This window comes from Convolutriloba macropyga, chromosome 7, assembly GCF_964194025.1.
Source record: "Convolutriloba macropyga chromosome 7, txConMacr16.3, whole genome shotgun sequence".
NCBI classification, from domain to species: Eukaryota; Metazoa; Xenacoelomorpha; order Acoela; family Convolutidae; genus Convolutriloba; species Convolutriloba macropyga.
Window position 1 is genome coordinate 38,846,980 of NC_134474.1, and position 19,892 is coordinate 38,866,871.

General features: G+C 35.9%; 2 protein-coding genes across 2 annotated transcripts; both read right to left on the bottom strand.

Moving 5' to 3' along the window:
* Positions 1-3,578: 3,578 nt before the first annotated feature.
* Positions 3,579-4,509, bottom strand: LOC142342269 (serine/threonine-protein phosphatase PGAM5, mitochondrial-like). The gene has a single exon (XM_075393548.1). The coding sequence runs from the start codon at positions 4,459-4,461 to the stop codon at positions 3,733-3,735; it is 729 nt and encodes a 242-aa protein (XP_075249663.1). The 5' UTR covers positions 4,462-4,509; the 3' UTR covers positions 3,579-3,732.
* A 2,668-nt stretch (positions 4,510-7,177) lies between these two features.
* On the bottom strand, positions 7,178-7,923 carry LOC142342270 (cytochrome c oxidase subunit 5B, mitochondrial-like). The gene has a single exon (XM_075393550.1). It carries the CDS (start codon positions 7,914-7,916, stop codon positions 7,461-7,463), a length of 456 nt encoding a protein of 151 aa, XP_075249665.1. The 5' UTR covers positions 7,917-7,923; the 3' UTR covers positions 7,178-7,460.
* Between the last annotated feature and the right edge of the window lie 11,969 nt (positions 7,924-19,892).

The following is a 19,892-nucleotide window of genomic DNA, read 5'->3' on the forward strand; positions in this document are numbered from 1 at the left end:
GATGAGGGTGACAATTAATTATTATGTAAAATTTTTTATCTGTGTAATGTTTCAAGAAATGCAAAAAATAACAAAAACTATGGGTATAAAATGGTTATAAACCAATAAAATAACCATTTTTACATTACCCATATATTTAATAACTATATTATCTTCTCTTTTAACAGTTTTCTGACTGTATACACATTACCCTAGGGCTTATAATACTTTCTCAGTTTGCTTTGATTTGCAGCACTTATATTTATTGCTAAAGCAAGAACAAATTTGCCAAAAACAATAATTCGAGCACCAAGCTTTTGGAACGGTAAGAAAAATGAGAAACTATTAGGCAGAGAAAAACCAGAAGCTTTTTTTCAAAAAACTAGATCACGTTTACGAAACCTTAAAAAAAATTGGCCAACGAGTAATAATTAAATAATACTTACAAACTAAATATATAGTGGAAAATAGATGTTTTACATATTTCTTCAGAAAGTCTTCAGCTTCTCTGAAGACCTACTTCCAAAGCAAAACTTCAAATGTCCAATGTTTTTAAAACTCGAGCTGACAGATCAGGCTAAATTCCAGAAGAAAAATTCAAAGTAAAAAAGGGCAAGATAAATTAATTGCAATAAAAGATCTAGTATTCGGAAGCCATTTCAAATTGAGATAAACAAATAAATTTGCGATGAACAGCAACTGATTCGATGAGCAGGATCGCAAAAGCGCTATTGAAAAATTAGAAATTTATCAACTAATGCAAGCAATCTGCTCCATTATTTGCTTTCTACAAAATTAATCAAAATAAATTTGTATCACAAAGAGAAAATTCGATAACAATCTAGCCATAAAAAAACCTTCAAGAATTAAATTATCAAACTATAAAGGCAGATTGATTACGTAAAAAATTTAATGTACATTCCATATTACTTCAAAAAGTCCAAAAGCTTTGAAAACAATGCAAAACCAGTACAAAATTCTCAAAACTCCAGAATCTGTCAGATAGTGGTAGAATATAGACTCAAAGCAAACGCGACTTTCTAGAACCTGATAGGGATAAATCTAGAACCATAACGAACTTCTCTTAAATTCTTGAAAAACAACACGGATAGCAGCGACAGAGTTCGGTACCAGAAAAAATTCGAAAACTGATATCTTTAGAGCATTAAAATTGCATATTCACGTCTGTGACCCCTATGTTATGCACTCAACCCCCGTTAATGAGCACATGTCAATACACAAAAAAATGTAAAAATATGGTAGGTGCCATTGGAGATTGGAAATATGTAACCACTAAAGCTGGGGGCGGGCGCAACAGGTTAAGATTCGAAAACTTGATAAATCAGGAAAGCTTTGACTTGTAAAATGGATGGTTGCGACTTTACTTGGCTGAAAACGCTGATTTCTTGAGGTATATAACAGGAATAAGTGAGCAGAAATTCTCCAGAAAGAAAGGCAAAAAATATTACGGAAAATAGTAATTCATTGCAACTAAAATAATCGACTATTGTCGGACGATTTCCTTTCAAGTAGCAGGCGTGGACTCAACTATAAATCGGCCCGCTTCAACTGTGGGAGATGGTACTAACTTGAGGTGATGAACTACGTTAAACTGATGTTTTTGGACGTATTATAGACCACTAGATTGGTGCAAATGAAATCCAATTACGCGCTATTCATTTTACTTTTTTGCAAATTTCCTCCAATTGAGTTCGCCTGCAAAGAGTTGTGGAAAAGGGCAATTTATTCTATTAAAAAGCAAAATTATATTAAACTAACAACCAACAAAACAAATGGAAAACAGCTAAAACTAAAAAGACACCTTTTCCTAATGTTTCTAAACACTCAGCTCAATAATTATTTTTTACTAGTGATTTATGCAACACTCAAGGGAAAAACGCACGGCAGACTACACTTAAGACTCATACACAAGGTGTGTTCCAAGAATTTTTCTGGTATAATAAAAAATAATCTTAAGATTTCGCTTAATTTATATGATTTTAATCGAAATAATTGCTTGCTTTTTCTGTCTCGTGCGCATGCATTAATGTTTCTCAAGTATTTAGAATTTCTACAAGACCAGGAAGGATAGCGCAGTAGTTTACTTTTCTTCAGATGCGAGGTCGATAACGTTTTGAGTTATTCCACTAATTTGTCTTGAACAACGAAAATGATTCTGTCTGAATTATTTGATTTATCAAGAATAATAAAAGGAAAATAAGCGAGAAAAAATCTTACACTCTAGACGACAATCTTAGTTTACATGCAACAACAAGGTTGCAAAAAGCTCAAAATATTCTTCAGTCTGAAAAGAAATTTATTTAAATCGCGTCGCTTGTGGCCTCAATTTGATCACAAAAACTAACGAGTGCTTGCTCTAACATCGTCTGTAGTACTCTTCAATGGCAACTTAAATTAAATAGTTTCGATAGACAAAAAAAACAAGTTCCCATGCGAAATTGCTAATATAGATCAAAAAATTAATTGATAAATAATCAGTTTATTGCAAGTGAGCCAAACTTGAGGCTGCTTGAAATTAAACAGCTCCAAACATAACCAATTCAAAGAAACTCACAATGAGAAAAAGTTGCAGATAATTATTGCAAATTTGATAACAATCATTTTTATTCAGCAAATAACATTCATTTTTGGTCTGCTGTAAAAAGTACAGATACCCCTCTTTCTAGCTTAAGAAGAATGTGACGTCCAGAGGATTTTGTGGCCAGTGCTTTTGACAAGTTTGCACAAAATTGCCATTGATATTGATGAAGATTTCCATTAAAACAGCCATTCTGATTGACCAGCCAAGTTTCGTAGAACAAGTCACTAAAACGACTCATCATTTATCTATAAATCTAAAATCAATTCCATGATGGAAATAACTTTATACATATTTTATTAAAATATTTTATATTGAAAGAAAATGACGAAAAAAGAACAAAATTCAAGAAACTCTGCAGAATGTTCACAAAACTTTAAAACTAGACGACTCAAAAACAGACCGAATTCCGAAAAAGTTCCAATTAAAATTTTCTACACGTGAATGGCTTTCTGAAGATACCACACAAAATTCACATAAATCTCTGGGCCAGAAATGAGTAAACTAAAAATCAGTTGAGCATTTAGTTCCTCAGCCACTAATTGGGTCGAACAAAAACAGTGCTAATATTTATCTAATCCTTAGAGAGTTTAAAAAAAACCTTTGTGACGCAACCCCTAAGTTGGGTTAAAATCGGTTAAACACAAAATAGGTTATGACGCATTTTCTTGATAAATCAGAAATTATTAATTTCGTTTTATTCTTACACTAATATAATTATTATTCATTTAAATTTTCCTCAATTTGGTAGGGAAACCCTAGATTTTTTTTGAAAACCTCGTATCTTCTAAACAAAAACGAAGAACGCTCTTGCAGAAACGCTACGCTGTAGGCGCTTTCTAATTATACAATCATGTCTTCAGCCGATCAATATTTCGGGGGTCAAAATGACAGAACAAAAAAAACCTGGCGTATAGCTCTTTCCCCTGATTAAATGAGGTCGGAACAAAAAAAGATGATTTCCCATATAGTTCACGTTTTAAGCCAACGTTGGAAGCAATTACAAAAATGTCAATAAAATTTATTACGAAACCAAATTCAACAACGTTGAAAAAGAAATGGTAGTCAAAATAAAGCTTTTCTCTTTATAATATCACAAGAGATCATCATTCAGGGAAGAATCCGAGACACATGACAGATATCGATAGATCCGGCTAATTAACTGATCTCATCCCTCTTGGCATAAAACCAATTTCACCAACACCTGAAACAGTCACATTTCCTGTCGGACGAATCAAGATTGTGGTCACACTTCCGTTTAGCAAGGACATCCTCAGCCAGGCTGCAGGCGGTACTTGCAGCACCCTACACACAAAGTATCTGATAACATTAGCATGGCAGACTATAACTTCGTGACTATCTTTCGTTTGCTCCGGATCTGCTCGGTGGAAATAGGTCCTGAACGCACGCTCTATTCTGTCGTAGTCGGTCGCTTCGAGTAAACTTTCCCTTCGAGGTGAAGGTACCCACGGCATACCTTCACTTAAATCTGCATCGACCTCTTTCTCCAACTCTTTTGGTAAATATTTTGAAATAATATCACACGATTCAATCGCCCTGATTAATGTTGAGTGTGTTAACCTTGTGTAGGTGAACCCAAGCGATTGCAGAGATTGCAAATATTTTCCCGTCTCATTAAGCTGTTTCTTCCCAAGGTCCGTCAGTTTTTTCTGGTCACGTGACTCAACGTTCTGCAGGTACTGTCCATGTCTAATAAGGTAAAGGTGTCTGGTAGCTGTCGACTTCTGGCCTTTGCGACCATCCCAGTTACTGTCCCAGCTTCCATCATTTTCAGGTCTGAAGAAATGGTTAGCTTGAGCTCCTCCTGCAAATGCCGCACCTCCACCAAGGCTAAGGATGATAATTCGACTGAAAGCACTCATTCAAATTGAAGGCAAGGTATCTGAAAGCAAACCTGAAAAATTAGGATTGAGATTTTAAGATATTTCCCATTAAATTCTCATTGCCAAAGCAACTTCATTTGAACTGGAAAACGGATTCGGTTTTAGTTCTCATCAAATTTACTGGTCTAAATGAGATATATTTAGGCTCAATTTTTGATACTTAACATTTTTTAAGTCCTATGAAAGAATTTCTCAAGAACTCTACATGCTCAATAATTGTATGCATTATCTATGATCAGGGCCAAATGTCCGACATTAGTAATGTGTATATTGAGCTACCGGAACATCGGAGGGGAGAACCAGAATTGAACAATTTGTTATTTTGAACCTATTTCTTCAAATGGTTATTTTGTAAATACGATTCTCCGTTATTTTGTAAATACGATAGCGCGAAAGTACAACTGTTCTTGTTAGATTTAAATTACGCAAAAATCCAGAAACAGTTATGAAAAGGACCGAAAATCTCAAGGATGCGAATCCAATTATTGAGAGATGGTTTGAGCAAAAAAGACGCTAGAGAATTCGAAACTATCAAAAAATTTGCAAGCATGCTCCCTTTTCCTTTGATAGATCTAACTAATAATAATAATCTGTTCTCAAGTAGAATGGACAATTGTTCGTAACTTGTATGTTATTAATTATGTAGCATAATAATAAATCGACAGGTCATCAATAGGTCCCAGAGGTGCTAGTCAAGTGATGACCAGTGTCAGAACTATGAAGTGTGGTGTTAGCTGTAATAGGTGTCTTGGGAAAAAAGGGGAAACCTCAAAACTTAGTTTTATGTTATAAGGAATCTATATAATTTTGTTAATAAAACAGAGCAAAAAGCTCCACATATAAATCGCCTGTTTTCTTGCGTTTATCCGTTGCACTTCTAAAACAAAGTTAGGGTAGAATAGGGTACGAAATGAAATTCCGGTTTCGTTTTCTCACTCCTAGTACTTTAGGAATTATGCCGCAGCTTTTCTCTAAAGATCTTAGTTGCTTTGAGTGTAAAGTTTTGACTTGAAATATGTAATTTCAAGACAATAATTTTTGCTTTACTTTTATGGAGTAATTATGATTCCATTCTCGTTCCAGACAAGTGGGCACTGATTTAGACTTATTAAATATAGCTATGACAATTTGTTATACTTTTGACCCGAATGTTAAAAGCATGGTTTTATAGCTTGTTCCATATACCAGAGCACCGTAATTCACACCAATCTGCGAATGTAGAACAATCCCCGGATTTTCAATTTTTTTAAGGTTTTTTAAAGTTCGCCAAAAAGATTTTCCTTCTATCACTAAGTACTTCAATGTTGACTTCTGTGTTAAGCTATTGTCTCTTAAAAGTAGTGGTTGCTGTGAAGTCCTTCGTTTTAAAAATCTCACGTTCATAAAGACTTTCCTTTGGTAGTAAATTTTGAGTTTGTTTTCATTGAATTATTCGGCGACCAGATTCAAATTTTGGCTGAAAACCGGTTCAATATCGCCGGTTTTGTTTAACAATGGTATCCACAGCGTACAATTTCAAAGTTCTAGATGCAACAGTTGCTTACATCAATTATATACAGCAGAAAAGGTAGTGGTGCGAGTACTGACTATCACTTAGGTACGATTGCAAAAACGTTTGCATGACGCCTCATTGCTGGTGCGTTTAGTATATCTAATAAGATAGCATGCTTAATTGTTTCAATCACTCTTTGAGGTCAATGAAAAAACTTTTGTATCTGCAATACCGTCTTTCCAATCTAGCTTGATGCCCTCAATGAACTTTATAAACGCTCCAATTGTACTCTTTTCTGGCCAAACTGATTATTGTCTTTGAATGAATTTTGCAGAAAATCTAGCATTCTTGGCGGTCCCGTCTTATTTAATTCGATTATCACTGCTTTCTTTAAGCATTTTGGGGAAACCCATTTTTCAAAGCATTTGTTCACCAAATAGACAAAAGTGGGCCCAATAGCCAACTGTTTTTTCTTGACTATAAAATTGTTGAGTTCATCGTAATCTGACCTGCATTTAATTTTAAGGTCTTTTATTGCCTCGGTTTGCTCTTCGCTGATTTTGTTCAAAAACAACCTGCTGCCGTTTCTATTTTATTCTTAGTTTTTCATCATTGGATCCAAGTTATCAGCTAAAAATTTCCTAATGGCGGTTAAAAAACTTGAAAACTTCTGTCTCTTTATTTGTTGAAGTAGTTTATGGTTTCTTTGTGTTTCCTCTTAATCTCTTGATAGTATCAAAAAATCTTTTTGTACGCCCCTTTGTGTTCACAACTTAAAAAAATTTTTTAACTTCTCCTTTTCTCGGGGACCTTTTTGTGTAGCAAATTTCTAATTTTATTGCTTTCACCAGATCGAGCTTTCAGATTGTATGCAATGCCCAGTCAAGCCAGTCAGACAACGCTATCACAAAACCATAAAACTTAGTAATGACGTCAACCGTGTACAAGATTTAAATTATCTGGTTTGAATACATCAAACATTAATGTGCAAGGTAGTTTTGTTTTATAAAAACTTCTCTTTGATGGTTTCATAAACAGTTAATTCATTGGAATGTTTCGATTCTATTCAATATCCCTCTCGGACGCTAAGCTCCGATAAACCAGCACCCGTGAAATAGGGCACTCTTGAGTTGCTTCGATCATCAATATACATAGAATGAAGTTTTACAAGATACAGTATGCCCTGAATTAAAAACAAATGCGTCAGTGATTGGATTCAATTCTATATATACTCCCACGTTAACATGTTCGAACAGTAATCAAGTTCAAATATATTTTTGAGTATTAAACGCATTAGTGAGTGCTGTTTAGTTAATTGTTCAACAACGAACAAATACAGAGGCCAGTTTCAGTCGACATTATGAGAAAACTATTGATAATTTTTTGGTAACTTTTATGCTAAATTTTTCAAAAATTAAATCGACAAAACAGTAGACCCGTGTATTTGTACGCGTTATTTCCTATCATTCTTCTCAGGACCCAAATGTCAATGCATATCGGCAATTTTTCCATCTTTTGGTGGCAGCATTTCTTCAGGGGTCCAGATTTCGTGAGGAGGTTTTCTATACTTCAACTCAAACCACACACCACAGGGACACCGTCTAGGTTCACCTTTGTACAACCACATGTAGCTGATAAAATTTTCAGAAATTTCACAGGAGCAAGCTATGATTCGTCGATCGAAGCTTGATGGAACTTCGATAGGTTTTGCTTTGGTCATCCCAGTACCTTCAGGATAATCGGCCAAATAATGCGCTTCGCGATCCCACGGATCTTCTACTCCGGCCTTGAAAGCCTCCAATTGAACCCGTTCTTTTCCAGTAGCAGCCTCGTCTTTTGTTGGCACACCACCTTTATAAACTGACATAGCGGCTCGACTGGTCATTGTTACAGGAGCTAAAGTAGTTCGCCGAGCAATTCCACTCAAAACACGCAGGGCCATAATTCTGAAAACTGATGACAACTCATTTTTCACACACAACTTGCTAAACTGTAGATATTTAAATCTTCGGGTCTTTGCCATTATAGCCCCCCGTTATGATATAGTTACCATGTTTGGGGGCTATACGTTATCTGACCAGTAAGCTGAGGGGGGGGGGGGCTATAACGGGAAAGACCCAAATTTTCCGCAGTTGGGTTTCTCCCAAGCCCCAAACTTTACATGAGTATGAGCACATGCCCAAATGAAAAGAAGGTTACAAGAACAGCAGGGCTTTTTGCGACTTTCATGTTGTGGCCCCTCCATCTCAATTTCCGTTAATATTAAAAAACCTGATTGATGGTTAAATAACAGAAACAATGTCCATGTTTCATGGTCTTCAAAAAGTTGTCGTGGGAAAATCACAGCCGCAGCTGTCTCTGTCATCGTGGTTAAAACAATGTCCAGTTGTTTCTGCAGCAGTTGCAAGAAGAGAAAATGAATTTCAATGTCCACATAAATACATACAAGCTTTTAGTAGTAGTAGTAGTAGTAGATTCGGCTTCGAAGTTCGTTCTTCAGGGTATTGCTCCCATTCAATTGTCCAGATTCATAAGTTTCCGATTAATGTTGCAGTTTCCACACTTGCATACAATGCGCCAAGTGTATTTGTTTTCCTCTGTGTACTGATTGCAGAAATAATGCCCACAAATTTTTGACACTATTTTGACACTTTTTATTTAAGCTTCTACCATAGTTTGGATAAACTTTGAGCACTAAATTGTAGATAATTTTTGTCCGGTGGAAAATATTTTCGTCGCTTCTTACTAATCGATTTTTGTTTATTTGTAGTTCTCTTCGGCTATGTTGACAAGTGGTACTTTCCTGGATACTGTTTAAGTTCGATAGTTCAACGTCGTACTTACCCTGTTTTAAAGCAATAAGGTATAATAAGTCGTGCATTTTAAATAGTTTCATATTGGTTATGCTCTAAACAATGACACGACAGTCAAACCCTTGCAAGTGCAGTTTGTGTAAACGGAACATCAAAGACAATGATAAATCGGCAATATCATGCGAGAAGTGTGAGCTTTGGTTCCATGGTCCATGTGTATCTCTATCAGTTGACGATGTGGACTGGCTTGGAGCAAGGAAAAACTGCAAATGGATTTGTGATACCTGTGATAGTGATCAGCTCTTCCCATCCGAAGCTAAGTTGACAAAGACCTTAGATGAGAATAAAATTGCTGACAAAGTTGCTGTTGCCTTGTCTGCTAAAATCGGTGCTGAAATACCAAAAATTACTGAGCTAGCATTGCCTAATCATATCAAGGACAATTTCGAAAAAGTTTTCAACGAGACTTTGCCATCTTTTCGTGATAAACGAATTTTTCGTTTCTAACGAATAAGAAAATTAAGGGGCACAAAACGGCTAATGAGCCAATGCAGTTTCTGATTAACGGTCTGCCCGAAAATGCAAATTCTTATAACAAACTTATAGAGTCTGACACGAAGCTTCTTGACGAGGTTATCACTTTTATGGGTCTAAAATAAGACGGAAATATTGTGCAAGCAAGACGCCTTGGAAATTTCAAAAACCATGCTAACAATGAAAGACGCCTTTATAGACCAATTCTGATTACAACAAACAGTCCACATTTCATGAAAAAATGTTTTGCACGCAGCCATTATCTAAAAGATCTTCGCATTCCAGTGTATATCAAAAAGTTTTTGACGCAATGCGATCAAGAATTGGAAAAGAAGATTCTGTCAAAGAGATTTCAGATGATCGGTGAAGGCAAAAGTAAAAAGGATTTTCGAATCAGAAATTTACGACTTTTCTACCAGGGAAACCTGGTGAACTGGAATGAATCGGTAAATTGACTAACAACGAATGCTAATTGTCTACTTGTAAATTGCCAATCTATCAATTGTCTTGAAAGACCGCCACCGTCTTCGCAATTCTTCTTTAGCAATCATATTTTGATGGAATCGATTTCATTTTATATCAAAAATTTTCATACATTCTGCCTCAAACGTGGTTTGAATTCGAAATTCGAGTTCTATGTTGTAGGTGATTTTAACATGCCCAAGGTAGCTTGGGCATGTCTCTCCTCGTCTAGTTCTTCAGATAATGTTTTATTGGATTTCTTCACGGACTTAGGTCTAAATCAAATAATTAATGAGGCTACGCACATTCGGGGAACTGCCTAGATCTCATTTTTAATTCTCTAGAGTCAATTCTATTCCATCTCCCAAAAGATCCTTTCTCAGGTCACTTTCCAATAATTTTCCAAGTTCCACTCATCAATAATTACAGAAGTGTACGCATCTCTACTTACTCGAAATCATCTTTCAGTATTCAAGCGTTTAATCAAGAGCTTTTTTCGCTGTACGAACTTCTAACTTTCCAAATTAAAGCCTCTGATTTCTTTTCATTATGGTACTATGAGCTGAAAAAAACGTTCTCGGTTTCGATAGCTAAGAAACGCCGAAAACGTGTATCAGCTCCGTTTTTCTGCTCTTCGCAAATCATGCATTTGTTAAATAAAAGCGAGACGATCAAGAGAAGGCTGGAAAAAGATTGGACACTATCGGACTCATTGAAAATGAGGGAAAGTCAGAAAGAGCTTTAAGAGTCAATTGAACTTGACACGAGTCTTCTTATTGAGAAATGTAGTTTGACGAGCAGGAATGACTGTTTCAAGCTTCTCAGGACTCTCAAAGAGACTAGCGCTTTTCCGCCTGTGATGAATTACGACGGTGTTAGTTTTTCAACTGACGATAAAAAGGCAAATGCATTCAATGATTTTTTCAGCTCTGTCTATAGTTGTAAAATTCACGAAAATGTTCCAACAGCTTTAGATTCGAGTATTAAATTACAAGATGTTACATTTGGAGTTCTGGAAATTGAAAAAATATTGAGCAAATGTGATGACAGTTCTTCATGGGCTCAGATCAAGTACCATCTTTCTTGCTTCGTGATGGCTGTCAAGTTTTAGCCCCAGCAGTTATGGCATTATTTCAAGTTATTCAAAAGTCCTCGCATTGGCCTAAGGAATGGAAAATCTCATAAATCACACCACTACACAAAAATGGCTCAACAAGTGACGTTAAAAACTATCGTCCGATCAGCTTGCTTCCAAAGCTTTCTATTGTTTTTGAAAAAATGTTGTTCAATTTTTTGTATCCACTAGTAAGGCCGCTAGTCACAAACGCTCAACACGGTTTTATGAAGAGATGCAACACAACTACTCAACTTATTTCATATTTTGATGTTCTTTACAACAATCTTGACAAAAATTTTCCTTGTGCTAGCGTCTATTTTGATATCAAAGAGGCTTTTGATTCCGTTCCGCATCATAAATTACTAACAAAACTGGCAGCATTTGGGTTTGACGACGCTTTTCTTCATCTTTTTTGGGATTATCTCAAAGTTCGACACCAAATTGTCCGCATAGGATCTTGTTTTTCTAGGCCCTCCGTTGTAACATCTGGTGTCGCACAAGGAAGTGTCCTTGGACCACTTCTGTTTATCTTGTACATGAACGATCTTGTTGACCATGTGCAAAATTCCCATGTTTACTTATATGCCGACGACCTAAATATGCTATGCGTTGATTGTTTCGAAGGTCTGCAATGTGACATCAATGGTATTTATGAATGGTCACGCAAAAATCAACTTGAATTTCATCCAGAAAAGTGTAAAGCGATGAATTTAAATGCAGCCAGTCTCCCTTATTTCTAGAAGAAGCGGAAATTCTTTTCACTAGAGAGATTATGGATTTGGGAATGCTAGTTACTGAAGATCTCTGTTGGACAACACATGTTAAGACGAAACTTGCGAAATGTAATAAAATTTTTAATTTTTTGAAAAGAAGCATACCGTTTCAAGTTTCTATTCTCCGCAAGAAAACGTTGTACCAAACGATGATTTTATCTGTGCTACTTTACTGCTCCCAAGCTTGGTGTGTTACAACTGGTATTTTGAAAGTGTTAGAAAAGTTTCAGCGCAAAGTATTGCGCTGGGTCATTAGGTCTGAGGATTACAACGAGACATTTTCAAAACTAAATTTGTATCCAATTTGCTATCAAATTGCGCGAGTTAACCTTATTCTACTATGGAAAACTTGGCTTGGAACAATGGAGAGTGACTTAAAGCTACATGTCAATAGTACGACACTCAGCTCCCGAGGATCAGTCAAAACCTTTTTTGAACAACCGTTGAACAAAAAAATCAAAACTGAAAACTGTTTTCTTAGTCGAACTATCCACTCCGCCAATTACTTAATTTCTATCAACGTCATTGACTTTAGGTCATCTTTTAATATTTTTTGAAAGATGATTTTCTCATAGCCAAAACACTTTCTTTTAATTACTATCGGCCATGTACATATTTTCTTAAAGTCGCTGTGTGGACTGCAGATCTTAATTTGCTACTGTGCTTTGTCAATTTGTACTTTCATGTCTTTCTTTTACTATGTATTCCTCTTGTTGGAATTTAAGTCTTTTACTACTACTACTACTACTACTACTACTACTACTACTACTACTACTACTACTACTACTACTACTACTACTACTACAACAACAACAACAACTACTACTACTACTACTACTACTACTACTACTACTACTACTACTATAAAGGCTGAGAGGCAACAAATTCAAGGTAACAAGTCGCTGTTTATAGCTCTGCTTTTCGCTCAAAATCCATTCTGTGGTAATTTTTTTTGTATCTTTTAAATTTCTTTCATTTGCGACCTATTCGTCGGAAACCATGCCTGTGAGCAATAAGTAACTATCGATACAACGTAACCTAAATAAGCGTTCAGTTTAGATTTTTGTTCACACTTTTGAGAAATATTTCTTTAAGCTGGAAAAAAGCACATACACCTTTTCGTTTTCTAAGGGAGCAGTTTTTATTCCAAAAAAGGTTTTCTGAAACTTGGAGCCCAGGGTCTTGCTAATTTTTTACTTGATCTAGCTTATGGTTGTCAACAGACGCCGTTATGTTTCCCTTGATAATTAGGTTTTTTTTATAACTTGGTCTCATTTGGTTTTCTTTGGACCAAGTTGACAAACTAGAAACTGCGGTTTCAGTATTGCATTGCTTCTCACTTAACAGTTTCATATCATCAGCAAAGCCATGGCAAATTACTTCAGTTAGGTGTTCAGGTAAGTAGTTGATGAAAATAATGAAGAAAAAAGGTCCTAATATAGAACCCTGTGGGACACAACTGGTGACTTCCATCAAGTCAGATACCTCATTTTTGATTTTCACAAATTGTTTGCGATTCCTTAGCTACGACAATATCAATTAAATTAAGTTCCCTTTCATGCCAATGTTATAAGAATATAACATTGTATCAAAATATTATGTGTTACAGTTTCAAAAGCTTTTGCAAAATCAAGATGTAAGATGCTTAGGTCTTTGATCGCTTCATTATCGAATTTTTTGTACACTGTGTCGGGAAATATTATTAATTGCGAAGTAGCCGATCGATTTTTCCCCAAAACAAATTGATATTCACAGAGATTGTGTCTTACTAGTTCGTATATTTCATCAAAAAATAAATTTCTCGATTACCTTAGACATGTAGTTTAAAAGATTTATAGGTCAGTAGCAATCTGTTTGATTACCGTCTTTGAAATTAAGACTTATTTGGCTTACTTTCCAATATGTAGGATAGGTTCCCTTATTCATTATTGTTTCGTACAAGAATATGACTGACTTTGTGATTGAACTACAACAATTTCTCAGTAGTAAATTTCCAATTCAGTCTGGTCCTGTAGATTGGATATTAAGATCTTTGAGCAGGTTTTAGACTTTTGTGAAATCAACTCTTATGAAATTAAGAATTTGTTTTGAGCATGTTGTTGGTATTTCTGTGTTTTAATTAAAGACTCTCGCAAAGAAGCAGTTGAAGCTCTCAGCTTTTTGTTTAGCTCCGTACCGTTCCAAAACATTATAGAAGGTGCTTGTGAATTTTTGCGAATTGATGAGAGATACTTTTGTATTTTGCTGAATTGTCGGCTTTCAAAAAATTTGGTTTCATAAACTGAGAGATCATTATCAACCGCTTTACGAACCTCTACTTCTAACTTTTTGATCTTCAGTTTGAAGCTGAGATTAAATTTTTCAGCTCGCTTTTTAGTGTTTAATTTATTTATCATATGGGATGTTCCATTTGAGATCCATGGTTATAAACTTGCCCGATATTTAGTGACAAGCTGTATTTTTTCTCTTTTTTTGTTGCGTAGCCATGTTTAGAATTGTTGCAGAAGAAAATCGACATTTAGCAAAAAGGAGTGAAGGGATCAATTGTAAGGTTGTAATTAAACTCTTTCCAGTCATTATTATTATAGGCAAATTTTTCACTCGCTTGAATTAATTGAGCATTAAGTTTATTTGAGTGCAAATTGGAAAATGGTTGGAGCAAAGTTTGTTATTAAAGCTAAAACTCTTGAACAGCGAACGGTCTCAGGTACAAATGAGAACTATTTCCGGATTGTTGCATAAAAACACATCTAGTTGACTTGGAGCTATATTTGAGTGAATATTTTCTATAATTGATCTAAAATTGATTCTTCGTAGTCTTTTGTTGAAGACAAATTCGCCCAAGAATTTTCTGTAAAATTGATGTCACCTGTAAGCACAACTAAGGATTTGGTGTCCACAAAACTGTTTTTTTAATTTTTCCAGAAGGTTTAGGAAATCATTTACTGACAACCGGTAGTTGCTTTGCTCGGGAGCGTTGTATATGCAACAAATTATATGAGAAGACAATGAAAGATTGATTTTAACAACAATAAAGTCATCATGGATTAAAGGAATATCCACATTTTTGCGTTTAAGGGATGATTTTACAGCAATTAGAATTCCCCCATCTTTACTTTTGAACTCAGTGATTTTCCTATTTTTTCGATATATGAAATAAAAAGGTAGAAATAGGGCTTCGTTGATGACCTCAACAGTTAACCATGTTTCGGTTATGCACACAATGTCAGTCGCAAGTGGAAAGACTATTAGCAAAACTTGTTTGTCTGTTTAGATATAGCAGGCTTCGAGCATTGACGGTGAGTACTTCAGCGCTTATATGTAGTCATTCTTTATTCGTTTGACATTCTTCATTGACGCCTGGAATGATAACCAAATTGTCGTCTTCTTTCTTCTCGAGTTCAAGATGCCAAATACGTAGCAATTTTGAATCTGTTTTGTTGGTGATCAGTTCCCGGCTTTTCAATGAAGCTTTGTTTTTTTTAGCGTCCTCGGGTGACAATTTAGGACTAATATAAATTGATCTATCGTTGTACTTATAGTCTTTCAAGCGGCTGACTGATTTCAGGATGAGATCTCTACTAAGTTAGCTTGCTGTATGAACAAGGATTACTCTTTCTTTCTTTTTCAGAAGTGTATTTTTCAAGTCTCACAACTTTGGTGATTTTTTTGTCCTCGATGTTTAGGTGCTCTAATTTTTGCTCTAAATGGCAGAGGTCCTCTTGCATTCTGTCAGCAATCTCCTTGGATTTTGACTCATTAATTCACCTAATTCTAATTCCGGGAGTTTTTTTTATTGAAAGTCTGTGGTTTGTACACTACATTTCCGGCGTTGTTTGCTCCACCAACACTTGCGCAAGAATCATTTGGGTTTTTGAGACCTTTGATCTTCTTTTTGCATGTTATCCAGAGATATGTTAGTTTGCTCTATACTGTACGCATAGTTTGAGATTTTTTCGTGGAGTTCTTTAAGTTGGTCATTCAGAGCTGTATTATCAGTTTTGTCCATTTTTAAAGTCGTGTTGCCTATTTTCCTGGCGCATTCATTACAAATGTGGAGTAAATATTTCTCATATTTGATTAGAACGTCGATACAACTTTTATCGAAACCAGTACACTCTGGTTTCGGGCACAAAGTTTTTTGACAGTGAACTCAACAAAATTTGTGATTGTTGATTTTGTTAAAGCAAGTTGCACAACTGTTTCGTGTTTTTTGTTCGTTTGTTTTGCTGTTACTATTTTTAGGGACTGGCGTATTTTCATTGGAATTTGTCATTATTGAAATGATTTTGCTTTCAAATAATGTCTCGAAAATTTAGTTTTTTTCTCTATGTAATCTGAAGGTCAGTGCGAGCAAATTATCACTGCGAGAAGGTCACTGCGAGCAAAAAAACACAAAAAGATTTCTTTCTTTGTCTCTATGTAACCTGAAGATCACTGCGCGCAGAGAAAGAAAAAAGAAAACAAACGCTTTCACTATCCACTGAAGGAACCACAATTGAATTGCAAAATCCGGAACTGTGGCACCCAATCGTTCAGCCGTTACCTTTTCGTCGTAACTCTGGGTCGCACAATTTGTAAAGGATGTTATCTTTGAGCAAATTTTTTAGATAGTTGATTCCGTTTTCATTCAAATGCACTTCGTCTACGATTTTTTGACAATTTTTGCTTTTGAGATAGTGATTGGAGCTCAGAAATTTCCAGCTGACGTCCATTTTTTTGTTTGAGTAAATTTTTTAAGGATTGAGGTCTGGCAAATCCCATGCGGGGGTATTCCGATGACAAATATTTTTTTCGCAAAAGTTTTAAATTTATTTTCTATCTCAACAAGATCGTTTGCAATTTCTTCTATGTCAGCTTCCGGATAGTCAGTTCCGTTATACAAATTGTTTCCAGCTTGAAAGAGAACTAAAAGTGTGTATTTATCTCTAGCTGGAAAAATTTGTAGAAGTGTTGGATTTGTCCACTAGGGAGGGAGAGCAAATGGAAGTTCCCAAATTCTAATTACCGAGCTTGCGCATCGGCCAAAAGTAGGTGGCTTGTGGGTGCAGGTTTGAATATATAATACCTCATTCGTTACATACAAGGCTTGTCCCTAAAATCTTCCCATTGGAAGTCTCCAGTACAAGGTCATTCAATCAAATTTTGAAAAGACACTATTTAATAAGTTCATCACAACAATTAGGCTAATTCATTTTCAACGAATAAAGGAAAAAATATCTGCGTAATATTGTTGTTTTTTGCCAGGGATTTTTAGGTTGTCATGAGGGGATTTCTCCCTGATGTTGGATTAGGATCTTGATTACTGATCTCAGCACAGGTGGCGATCACATGCCAGGAGCCAAGAACACACGGTTCGCGCTGAGAAGTTGTTTTGTCGATTTTTCATAAACTTTAAAATTCGGGTTTAGAGACCAATCGGACTTAAGAAATCCACTTCACTTCCGATAATATTGACAATCCGGTTCATTCGGTAAAAGAACTCATGTCGGGTTTTTTCGGTTCTGGCCCTTTTGAGGTTAAAGAATAGATTCTCTTTTCCGGAATTGGAATGGGGCACAGATGGAACCTCTGTTTCAGTAAACTCAAAAAAAATCAGGCTGATCAATTGCAGGTTCATAGAGACAGATACATAGATACAAAATGGAGGAACAGTTAACACTTATGCTCAAGAAATTACCTAATGCAGAGACAGAATGGGTTGTTGATATGGTTACGTTCAGTGTCTACGGTTAAATACAGAAGTAAGAAAACCTAGTAGGTTCTCGTTCAAAATTTGAGCATAATCAAAAACAATGGAAAAAACGAGAAAGGGTTGGACTGAAAAAAAATAGAATATTACGTCCAACGTGGAATTTTTTTGAGATTTTTTCGGAGCGAAATATTTGCTCTTGGCATTTGTTCTCCGATTGTCAAAACTGCAGAAACAATAGGACGTTATTTTAATTTAAAGACTGGGACCTTAGACTCTTCAGCACAACTGTAAATCCCCAACAGCAACACAACAATCACAAAAACAACATTAAAACTGTTCAGCCGTCCCTCATGAACAATGGCAGAAGGAAAATTTTTGGTTGCTTCATTTTTTCGTAACGACAGAAAGGCGAGGAAGCAGCTTCGAAGAGGAGCAAAACTGATCTCTTTAGAATAACGGACGTCGGCGTACGGTTCCTTGCACTGTCCGCTTACCTCGGCGGCGCTGTTTGGAGCTCTCGTATTTGTAGGTCGCGCCCTGCTAGAGTAGGCTAAAATAATCGGGTTAAAAACGCTAAGCTGCGTCAAGCTGCGCTGTTCGCATTTCGCTTTTTTTAATAAACGCTCAATACTTGTACGCAAGTGTGAAGCTTCTCGATCAAGACATTGCCTGGGGATTGAAGATCTTATCGAACAATTTTTGGACGAAGGAGCTCTCCCATTAACCTGTGGCTGATGTCAAGTCTTGAGTCATCATCGAGTGGTGGCGTTACAGGAGGTCTCGTATTCGAGTAGCCGCTTTGATGTTGCTCGATTTGACCATCGTGGGATATTTCGTCCAGGAGACCTGCAAAAGTGTCTCTGATAATATTGTGACGCAAATTTTTTTTCGACCTATCGCAATGTGCAGGGCATGTGTCACCAAAAAAAATCAGCGATGGTACATTTATAGGGTATATTTTCAATCTTCCGTACTTACCTAAGACATAGACCATCCCTGAACTCTTAATGGCCTAGATCAAAAGGATGTTTTCAAAGCGGATGACATTTTAGCCATTTCAATGAACCTTTTCAGAAGCTAGTGGGAAGTTGTTTTTTACCTTCAGATAATTTTTCTAGGAAAAACTTTTTTTTGTTTTTTTGGAACAATGATTTTTCTCTAATTTGGCTTTCTTTTTTATTGCTCAGACAGTCTCACAATTGGATTGAGCATCGATAAACGCAGGGAAAATTGCTGTGTAGTTGAATATTCAAAACTCACAAGAGCATGGGTAATGAAAAAAGTTGTCGCTTTTCGGTGGTCAGCAGACTTCCAGTAAGTGATGTTTAAGGTCTTTCGGATAAATCGATTCTACTTTATCAATAAAAGACCAGGTTTTGGTGTGGCTTAACAAACGAAAAATAATTTTTTTCGAATCTTTTAGGGAAACAAGAAGATGCGTTATGTGGTGACGTATTTGCAAAACTTTTCAGTATATTTAGGATTTTTTGTTATTTTGTCTCAAATTTGTGGATATAGTTCGGCAAATCATCATGTGTGCCAGAATCCGATCATAAAACACGTGTGCTATCTGTGGTTTTGACTTCGGAGTCAAGAAAAAGTTTATGCGATCTTTCTTTCAGCTGTGGTTTTGAAATCAGCTGGTTTTTCCAAGCATTTACAAGGGACTAAAATGAGGAACCATGTTTATTTAGATTATCAAGATTACCAACAAATACACGCAGTGATGAAAGAGAACCTGTGCGGTTACCTTCCTTTTGTCTATTCCAATTAATGGCAGGTTGCTAATAACAAATCAGCCAATGCCAGCGGTGTCTATACCTGCAATATCCGTTTTGAGTAGTGTCCTACTTCGAAAATAATTTTACATTTACGTACATTGAACTGGATAGATCATAAGAGTAACGAATGCCGTTGAAGATGGCGGGCCAAACTCTGCTGATGCTCTCAAGAGCCAATTGTCTTCAGGATATTTTAATGCAATTTTTCCATCGACCAGAAATATAATTTTTGCGTGTAGATTGAAACTTGGCCGGTAGAATGTTGCTCAACAAAAAACTTGCAGCAGTTTCGATCACAAAAAAATTTGCCACGAGCAGATTTTTTAGGGCAGTCTTTCAATGGTAAACTTCTACATTTCCTGTAAAATGCGATTCTTCAGTTCTCAATTTTTTTTACTGTTTCATTGGCATGTTGAAATTCATTGGCAGCTAACCCGGTCTTCAGTAACAACCGGCAGCAGATATTTGCTTTCTTTGATTTGGACTAATTTTGTCATCATCATAATATCATTTAGCTGTAGAAATATTTCAAGTGGGAGAATCAATCCCAATTCATTAGGGTAGCTTGTTTTTCCTGTAATGCATTTCGATACTTTCAATTTTGAAAAAACGAACTGCTTCAATATAATCAAAAACATTTCCTTTAATATTCATGCGAATTGTTTGAAAGATACCGGGTTTAAATGCCTCATTGTGTTACTCAAGGAACTTAATATTTTTATCTCAGTGCAATATTTTCAGTG